At 45.7% G+C, this 10,000-nt stretch overlaps 1 protein-coding gene across 3 annotated transcripts in view; it reads right to left on the reverse strand.

Annotated features, from left to right (window-relative positions):
* LOC122263178 (venom carboxylesterase-6) overlaps positions 1-10,000 on the reverse strand; it is a 16,054-nt gene that overhangs the window by 880 nt on the left and 5,174 nt on the right. Inside the window, exons 1-11 of one of the 3 annotated variants that reach the window (XM_043031535.2) lie at positions 7,154-7,206; positions 6,850-7,060; positions 4,655-4,786; positions 3,822-3,963; positions 2,125-2,310; positions 1,681-1,868; positions 1,359-1,500; positions 1,038-1,210; positions 571-736; positions 197-326; positions 1-23 (exon numbers count right to left, since the gene is read on the reverse strand). The exon at positions 1-23 is cut by the window's left edge and continues 92 nt beyond it. In XM_043031535.2, the coding sequence (XP_042887469.2) occupies positions 1-23; positions 197-326; positions 571-736; positions 1,038-1,210; positions 1,359-1,500; positions 1,681-1,868; positions 2,125-2,310; positions 3,822-3,963; positions 4,655-4,786; positions 6,850-7,059 (1,492 nt within the window). In that variant the 5' untranslated portion in view covers position 7,060; positions 7,154-7,206. Of the gene's footprint in view, positions 24-196; positions 327-570; positions 737-1,037; positions 1,211-1,358; positions 1,501-1,680; positions 1,869-2,124; positions 2,311-3,821; positions 3,964-4,654; positions 4,787-6,849; positions 7,207-10,000 lie in introns of those variants that run through there. The other 2 variants (XM_086553683.1, XM_086553684.1) reach the window with 2 other exon arrangements.

The following is a 10,000-nucleotide window of genomic DNA, read 5'->3' on the forward strand; positions in this document are numbered from 1 at the left end:
ATGACATGTCCGGCGTTGGGTTTCTGGGGAGAAGGTTCATTGCATTGAATGTAGTTACGACATATTTATGATTTTCTCATCTGTGATTATATCGATATCGTTTGATTTTTTTTCCCATTGGATAACCACATCAATCAATAGTGGCTGGTTGACGTGGTCCACTTTTAAGGAAATTATATTGAGACCAGACCCTCACCCAGTGGCAGCAAAGTTGGTCCAGAGGTCCACCATGATCCGAGACACGAAGAAATCCTCTGGCTTGCTCAAGCTGATGTTGAGTTTACCGAAGTCGAACAGGTACTGCAAATCGTCTAAATGGCCGATATCTGTGTGGCATGAAGTCTTGGTGTTGGTTATCACAAACAGCAAAAGACTTTCGAAAAGGTATACATTTACCATGAAGCAATTTGCTATAGAACTTATTCCTAGAATCAGACTTCCCCACAATATATAATATCAATATCAACAACAATAACATTAGTAAAATCAACAACAATAATCATGATAGTAGTAGTAATAATAATAGTAATATTATTAGTAATAACAATAATAATAATAAAACGTCCTTACAAGGCAAGATCCAGTCCGGTGAGGGTCCCATGTATAGGTCTGTGAAGGTGAACTGTCCACGATGTTGCAACTCGTAGGCAAAGACCCGGTTACCGAAGGCGCCATCCCTTGCATGGTTTTCCGTTGCATCCAAGCTGCAGATATTGAAGAGCGAGTCGCCAAGAAGCTTGGGATGGATGCATAATATTTGAATTAGATCAAGGCATTGGTTGCAAAAAAACTACCTATGTCTCCCTTGCCATTTTCCTTTGCCTTGTCTCTGTCATGAGTCCCTTGTGGGTCCACCCTAATAGGGCAGGACCATTCCAAGCCTCATGTACAAACAGGACAAAGTCTGTAAAACCAAGCTGGTAAAATTTAAATAGACATCACTGATACTGTTTTCAAGGATTCTGAAAATAAATAAAATAAAAAATTACCCTATAACCCCGCGGTCGGTCTACTGTTCCCCGGCTAAGAAGTCTTACCTTGACCATATCATCGACCTTGCTCAAATCGAAGTCGACGGGACCCATGTACTTGTAGTAGACAAGGCGCCCGAGGAATATGATATTGTCATCCCAAGAATTAAATCCCATAACATAGGGGAGGACCGTGCTGTTTTCTGTCATGTGAGCCATCATACCATCCTGCAAGAACGCTGAAAAAAAAAAAGGAATGGTCAGATTCTGAATAGAAATAACGCTTCACAACATGTCGAGATATGACACTTGTAATTTGAATACAATAACTTTGTGCGAATGTCTGGAGTAACATTCCTGGCAGAGATGATTAGTTGAACCTCTTACTTCGAACGAGCAAGCTGCCTTCGTCCCTTGTCTTGCCGGAGATGATGTCGACGCGGTTGTAGCGGCCTTCCCTGACCAGCGTGGCGGGGTGGGCGGGGAGGAACTCGCCGTCTACGCGGGGAACCATTATATACGGGGAGGGCTTGGGGTGGTGGAAAACTGGTCTTTAGTTTATGTTTGATTTGTTTGTTTTTTCTGTTTGGATTTACCATTGGGAACTTCTGGAGCTTAAGTGCCCGGAATTTTAATATGTATTCATAAATATAAATATATGTGTATATATAATGGGAAAATGATCATCTTTCACCCATTCAAAACTTACCAGATTGTTCAACACGGCGATCAGTTGCTCAACGGGGACCTTCTTCAGACAGTTAACAAGTTCCGTGGACTTCATCACTGGACAGCCCAGCCAACGACCGATATGATTGGCCATCATCCTATGGTCTTCCCGAATCGCCCAGGAGCACAGGGCCGACCCCGACTGCATGATGGCTCGCTTGAAGAGACCTACAGGAGTGTCATGCAATCATGAGTTGAAATGCTTAAGCCATCCTCAAGAGATTAAATGAAAGCCAAGTTAATACAATCTCGATAATCCAGCTTATCAAGAACTAAGTTCATATCGCATTCCTTGATCTCAATGGAATGAAGCAAATTATTTGCAGTGGGAAATAATCAATTCTGTCAATGCATTTAGTCTACTATTAATTAATTTCTACATATATCTAACTCTCTATGTCTTAAATATAAACTCTGATTTTACCTTTGGACATCGGAGACAAAATGTGGTAGTGCACAGAGACGCTCCCCGAATTCTGTCCGAAGATGGTGACCTTGTCTGGGTCGCCGCCGAGGTCATGGATGTTGCTCTGCACCCACTGGAGAGCCAATGTCTGGTCCTTCAGCCCCAGGTTGCCCGGGAGTTCAGAGTCCTCGGTCGAAAGGAATCCTGCAAATGCAAGAGCAAAATTTCCTAAATCAACGAGGTGCGAGTCTCGAAGCAGCCCCTATCTATTCTCTGACTATTCTTTGTCGTTCATCTTGCACTATGCTGCTACGAACAGTGCTTCGATGACTGTGTGGTCTGCACCGGAAATTCACTTTCCTTATCATCGTAATCGGAAAATCAGAGTAAATTAGAGCTTAGTTTTCTCAACTTACTTAATCGTCTACTGGAACAGAAGAATCAACTACTAAACAATTCGAACGGTATTGTAATGTAAAAAAAAAGAAAAAAAAAACGTGATTTGAAGTGTCGCAAATATCAAAATCAATATTAGAATATGGAAGATACCTGATGAACTTTATAAAATATTAAAGTATATAGATTTTTGTTGGTCTTGAGTTGTATAGATCTTACATGCAAACACGTATGCATGCACACACACAAACACTGTATTACATTGTCCTGCTATCTTTAAATATAGGCTTATATAACATGCATGGTATAGAAACCTCAAAAGACAAGTAATTCTTTAACTTGTTTTTGTATAAGTATGTATCGAAGACATATTACAATTTCCCTTTCTTCATGGAGAAAAGGGTGGAAGCTGGAATGCCTAACCAAAAATCATCCCATGGGCCCCATGTTGGGAATCCATACTATATAAACAGCATGTTACACTGAAGATCTGGTCATAGTATCAGGGTTTTGTTTATTCTTGGATCAGGTCACCGGCCCTTAAGTCTTTTCCTTGCAATTAATTTCGACAACCTGCTTCCATCCTGAAATCTTCTCTTTCAGACTTATAGTAGGACTTATAGTAGGATTTGTGATCAGGGACAGCCTTAAGCCAATGTGATAATGTGTTATCTATTAACTCGCTTGCATTTACAAGCACACATTCTGATTGTTTTCTATTATATTAATTATATACAGTCTATGATAGACTTTATCAACATTTCTATGATTCTACAGACCATGGTGCAAATTGGCTGGGAACCTGAGCCCACCAAAATTGTTTCCCATAGGTCCCGCACCTTCTGAGGCTTGTGATTTTAGTCTGGACGGAGCTGGAACCTCTTCTTGCAGAGAGGTACTTCATTGTCCATCCCGCGTGTGCCAATAATCTTTTCGAAATGCTTCTTTCCTTTGAAGTTGATGAGGAATTAGAGTTAATGATACTGGGGGTGTCAACGTTGATCGCGTTTAGGCATAAACATGTTCCGAGGCTTAAATTACTCTCTACAGCAGTATTATACTTGGAAAAATAGACTTCTTGAATGAAATAAAAGTAAAGAAAATTAAATAAAGCAAAAGAAAAAAAAATCTCGAAAATAATTAATGAGATAAAAAAAAAAAAAAATCTTAATTATGTATTAATCAAAGCCACACCCAGTGACGAGCCCATGTACATTTTTCTGTCAATTCAATTTACTATGGACTTTAATAAAAGAAACAAAAACCTGAACAAGTAAATCACTTAAAAAGTTAATAAAGATATGAAAAGATATACACACCCAGGATGCCGAGACGTGCCTGAACAACGACGAGAATCACGTCGTTCCTAAGTAAGTACTCTGGTCGATAAAGCCCCATGGAGCCATAGATGAAAGCGCCCGGAAGGAACCACACCATGACGGGAAGGTTGGACTTGAACGGCTGAAAATCAAGGTCGTTGTTAGTCCTGAGGAGAGCACAGAAGGCTACAAAATGAGGTCGTTTTTGTTAGCCCTCAGGAGATCGCTAAAGGCTACAAAACGAGGTCTTTATTAGTCCCAAGGAGACCACAGAAGACAGCAAAACAAGGTTACTGTTAGTCCTGAGGACACCGCAGAAGGCAGCAAAATAAAATCCTTTTTGTTAGCCTTCAGGAGATCGCTGAAGGTAACAAAACAAGGTCTATATTAGTCCCAAGGAGACCACAGAAGACAGCAAAACAAGGTCATTGTTAGTCCTAAGACCACAGAAGGCTGCAAAATAAGGTCCTTTTTGTTAGCCCTTAGGAGATCGCTGCAATCTACAAAAACAAGGTCTTTATTAATCCCAAGGAGACCACAGAAGGCAGCAAAACAAAGTCGTTGTTAGATCTGAAGTGAACACAGAATAATGACAATCCTAAAGATGCATATAGTTTGTTTCAAGGAAAGAACTCGTAACAATATAACGCTTCGTTTACAATCATTCTCATCATTACGACATCCACTCATAACACTTGCAACAACAATAATTAATTTAATCATTCCAGACTTAATCAAACACCCTTGCAATAAGTGAATACTAAGTCAGCAATCAACAATCAGATGCAACAGCAGCAGCAGACCTGCGAGGCTCCTTCCCGAGACCAACTCACCCGAGGAGTATAGACGTTGAGGTAAAGGCAGTCCTCCTTCTGCGTCTCCGCCGTCGGCAGCGGCTGCGGGCACGCGGGCGGGGGGAGAGAGCCGTTCCTCACGCCCTCCCACGCCCCGGCTGCCACGGGGTCCTGCGGGAGGAAAGGGGTTGGGGGTAACAAAAAGGGGTGTGGTCGCCATAGATAGCGGGGAGAGGAAGGAGGAAGGAGTAGGGAGGGAGGGGAAGAGGGAAGGGAAAGAAGATGAGGGAGGGAGGAAAGAGAAAGGCGGGAGAGGAAGTGGAAGAGAGGAAGAGAGAGAGAGAGAGAGAGAGAGAGAGAGAGAGAGAGAGAGAGAGAGAGAGAGAGAGAGGGAGAGAGAGAGGAAGAGAGAGAGGAAGGAAGAGGGAGAGAGAGGGTTGACGAGAGAGGGATGGAAGGATGGGATACAGAGAGAGAGGAAGAGGGAGATAGGGTAGACGAGAGATGGAGGAAAGGGGGTGGGATGGAAGGAGAGGGAGGGAGTGAGGAGGTGGTGGAAGAAGGTAGGAAGATTAGCAGAGGAGGAAGTGGAGGAACGAAGGAAGAGTTGGAGGAAGGAGGAGGAGGAGGAGGAGGAGCAGGAGCAGCAGCAGCAGGATCAGGAGGAAGGAAGGAAGGAAGAGAGAGAGGGATGAAGGGATGGGATACAGAGAGAGAGGAAGAGAGAAAGAGGGAGATAAGGTGGACGAGAGATGGAGGAAAGCGGGGGTGAAAGAAGAGGGAGGGAGTGAGGAGGTGGTGGAAGAAAGTAGGAAGATTAGCAGGTGGAGGATGTGGAGGAAGGAAGGAAGAGTTGGAGGAAGGGGTAGGAGGAGGAGGAGGAGGAGGAGGAGGAGGAGGAGGAGGAGGAGAAGGAGGAGGAGCAGGAGGAGGTGAAGGTGGGGGAGGAGAAAAAGAAGAAGGAAAAGGAGGAGGAGGGAGGAAGAAAGGAGGGAGAGAAGAAGGAAGAAAGGAGGGAGAGACAAAGGAAGAATGGAGAGAGAGAGAGAGGAAGGAGGGAGGGAAGGAAGAATATTGGAAGGAAGAAAGGAAGGGAGAGGGAGGGAGGAAGGGAAGAAAGAAGGGAAGAGCGAGGAAGAAAGGAAGAGGAGAATTTTGACGTGTAGGAGGAGGTGGAAGGGGAAGGAAGAGAGAGGAAGAGAGAGAGGGCGAATCTCAGATCTAAAATATTTGGAACTCATCAAACACACAAAGACACACCTGACCTTGGGAAGATAACATTAGCCGTCATTTCCGGCGGTCTGACACCTTCTTTACAATAGGGATCGTGATGACAAGGTTAAGACATTCGGCTGGAGTGATATATAAACAACTACACACGGAAATGTAATGCAATAACATGGAAAAGGATTAATGTGGTTGCATAGGCAATACTTGATACTTGACCATTAAGATTTTTGCTTTCGGTGTATTAAAGCTTTCAAATCTATTATAAAAAAAAATCTTTTGTGAGCAAGATACGATACATGAGAAGCAGTTTTACTTGTTTTGGGAAATGTTACCGCTAATGATGTGTCCAGATCTGTACAGAATAAACTATTTGATTTTAATATTACCTGATATTTATTCTCATAATGCGTATAAAAAAGAAACAAAGAACTAAACTCACATTTGAATTTACTAGTAATCTGTAAATATTCAATGAAATAAATAAATTCAGATTACGATACCTCGACATCCAAACGGGTGAATTTCCCGAGTTGCTTGGTGGATGGATCTGACTTTTCTTATTTTTATACAGATTTGTTATCACTTTGATATATGAATTATACAAAAATATAATTAAATTTTTCGATGCAGAATTGCTAAAATAATGCGTAGGAAGGTAGGAAAAAAAACTAATTGAACATATGCCTATTCCCGGAAATAGGGTAAAGCAAAGTAGTTGGCAACACTGCATGGGGAAGAGTGTCACCAAAGGAAACCCAAGCTACGTTTCCACGTTTCCACTGTCTATACAAGACAACCAGCAACGGCACATCCGGTGAACACAATTCCAAGCCCTCTTCAGCCAAGCACGCTAAGCCTAACGGACTGAACACGACGTGTGATTCGTGGAAAGTCGGATTCATAACACAAGTCCACCGACTCGTCGGGTACAGGAGCGCGAGGTCGGCGCACAACTAGCCTGTTCCTGTCCCCGCCGCGCACCTCGCGTCTCCTGCGGCGCTTACCTCGAACCTCAGCTTCCCGACGGGGGGCTCGGCGTAGGGAATGGTCTTGAAGCTGTAGAAGGGCCTCCCTCCCAGGGCCTCAGACCTGCTGCCCTCGATGGCCCCCTGCTGCAGTTGGACCTGGACCGTTTCCCCCTCCGCGGCGGCGGCTGCTGCTGCTGCGCTCAGCCACAGCAGCACAGCAGACGCCAACAGGAACCGCATGCTCATCCTGCCAATGAAGCTCATTAGGTATTGCAGCGGAAGGAGTGAATGTCAGAAGCCATAATAGATGTCACAGGAGGTAAGCCAGTTCGGTGCCTGCCTTGCTCGTCTTTCCCCTCGAACGACAGCGCGCCAGTGGGTCCTCGCCAGTCTGAATAACAACTGAGCCTCCGCTGGAGATTCCCAAGGATTTCAAGGGATGCGGATGAGGGCGGAGCGGGTGGGTGGGGATGAGGGCGGAGCGGATGGGAATGAGGGCGGGTGTGAACATGAGGGCGCAGCGGATGGGTGGGTGGGCGGGTTTCAAGATGGGTGGGTGAGGTGAAGATGAGGGCGGAGCGAGTGGGTGGGTGGGGTTGAGGGCGGAGTGGGTGGGTGGGTAGGGTGCGGATGAGGGCGGAGCGGGTGGGTGGGCGGGTTTCAAGATGAGGGCGGAGCGGGTGGGTGGGCGGGGATGAGGGCGTAGCGGGTGGGTGGGTGGGGTGCGGATGAGGGCGAAGCGGGTGGGTGGATGGGTGGGCGGGAGTGAAGATGAGGGCGGAGCGGGTGGGTGGGTGGGGTGCAGATGAGGGCGGAGCGGGTGGTTGGGCGGGGATGAGGGCGTAGCGGGTGGGTGGGCGTGTGTGAAGATGAGGGCGGAGCGGATGGGTGGGGAGAGGAAGAGTGCGGAGCGGGTGGGTGGGTGGGGGTAAGGGCGGAGCGGGTGAGTGGATGGGGCGGATGGGTTGGGTGGGGATGAGTGTGGAGCGAGTGGGTGGGTGGGGTTGAGGGCAGAGCGGGTGGGTGGGGAGTGAATGAGGGCGGAGTGAGTGGGTGGAGATGAGGATGGAACGGGTGGGTGGGTGGGGAGAGGATGAGGGCGGAGTGGGTGGGTGGGGATGAGGGAGAAGCGGGTGGGGAGGGCGGAGCGAGTGGGTGGGGAGGGATGAGGGCGTAGCGGGTGGGTGGAGAGGGATGAGGGCGAAGTGAGTGGGGGGGGAGGGATGAGGGCGGAGCGGGTGGGTGGGTAGGGATGAGGGCGGAGCGGGTGGGTGGGGAGGGATGAGGGCGGAGCGGGTGGGTGGGGAGGGATGAGGGCGGAGCGGGTGGGTGGGGAGGTATGAGGGCGGAGCGGGTGGGTGGGGAGGGATGAGGGCGGAGCGGGTGGGTGGGGAGGGATGAGGGCGGAGCGGGTGGGTGGGGAGGGATGAGGGCGGAGCGAGTGGGTGGGGAGGGATGAGGGCGGAGCGAGTGGGTGGGGAGGGATGAAGGCGGAGTGAGTGGGTGGGGAGGGATGAGGACGGAGCGGGTGGGTGGGGAGGGATGAGGGCGGAGCGAGTGGGTGGGGAGGGATGAGGGCGGAGCGAGTGGGTGGGTGGGGAGAGGATGAGGGCGGAACGGGTGAGTGGGGAGGGATGAGGGCGGAGTGAGTGGGTGGGAGGGATGAGGGCGGAGCGGATGGGTGGGGATGAGGGCGGAACGGGTGGGTGAGGTGGAAATGAGGCCGGAGCGGGTGGGTGGGTGGGTGTTGAGGGAGTGAGGGCGGGATGGATTTCAAGGTAAAATTCAACATGACATAGCAGCTGAAACGCGGAACCTCTGATGTTCCTCCGTAGACAAATCTGCTTAATCATTCACTTGAACTTGCAACAAAACGCGAATCACCATAAACGGACAAACCGTAAATATGAGAAACGCACAGAGCGCCTCCTCTCAAGGACAATAAATTAAGACTGGGATTCCCAATCTACATTAATCTGAGCTTATTACGTAATCTGGTGCACTATACGCCTACACGTAAACTTGTGTGCGCTTTTTATGAATACACACATGTTGTGTGTGTGTGTGTGTGTATGTGTAAGTGTAAGTGTGTGTGTGTGTGTGTAAGTGTAAGTGTGTGTGTGTGTGTGTAAGTGTGTGTGTGTGTGTAAGTGTAAGTGTAAGTGTGTGTGTGTGTGTGTAGAAACTAGTTAACTTATGACAAGCGAAATACACATTTATCAGTATTTTGTGGTTTTGTATGACAGTTGCATCGTTGGACAGTTATGGAAAACTTCAATATTATATTTACAATTGCTCGTATGTAGTATAATTGTAATAATTGACGTATTTTTTTTATAACTGCAAGACAAACCGTTGTTACTAAGTTATATTATCTTTCCAAAGTAAAATCACGAGGAATGAGGACTAGGAAACTATTACTGAGAAATGTAACATAAAAAAATGTAACATCATAAATAAATGTTATATTCACAGTATTTCCTAATTTTGAAATGCAAAGTTATTTTATATAATCAGTGTATGATTTATCTCCCAGATAAAATTAAACATAAGGAATTACTGTCTGTAAATCATTTATACGGAAATTAAGATAATGCACTTAATAAAATGACTGCATGAGGACATCAGTCACCATCTCAAAATTAACACATCATTATAAATGGTTTCTTTATAAATTGATGAATTCGAACTGCATTTACCCTCTCCATTGTATAGAGGCCCATTGCCTTCTGTAAGTTACTCTCTCAATCAAGCATTAACGCAATTTAGCTCTGTTTACTTACATTGTTTATTCAACATAGCCTTGCCTAACATCATGTTGCTTAGTAGTTTGCTTGCTTCGATTGTCACCCTTTCCTTTTTTCTTTTTCTTATATATATATATATATATATATATATATATATATATATATATATATATATATATATATATATATATATATATAGTCTGTGGAGGATAAGTGAATTTACACTGTCCAGCTTCTCGATCTCATGAATGCTTCCATTAGCTGGGCTACCGCAGTGTTCCATGTTATCGCAGCCTTATATGCCGTCGTTATATATATATACATATATATATATATATATATATATATATATATATATATATATATATATATATATATATGAGATACGTTTTTTTACAAGGAATGTGGAAAAAAAGAGAAATTCGGGCCAACCTCGATAC

The sequence above is a fragment of the Penaeus japonicus genome, unplaced genomic scaffold, assembly GCF_977035675.1.
Source record: "Penaeus japonicus unplaced genomic scaffold, GWHDUDI00000001_assembly GWHDUDI00000028, whole genome shotgun sequence".
Taxonomy (NCBI): Eukaryota; Metazoa; Arthropoda; class Malacostraca; order Decapoda; family Penaeidae; genus Penaeus; species Penaeus japonicus.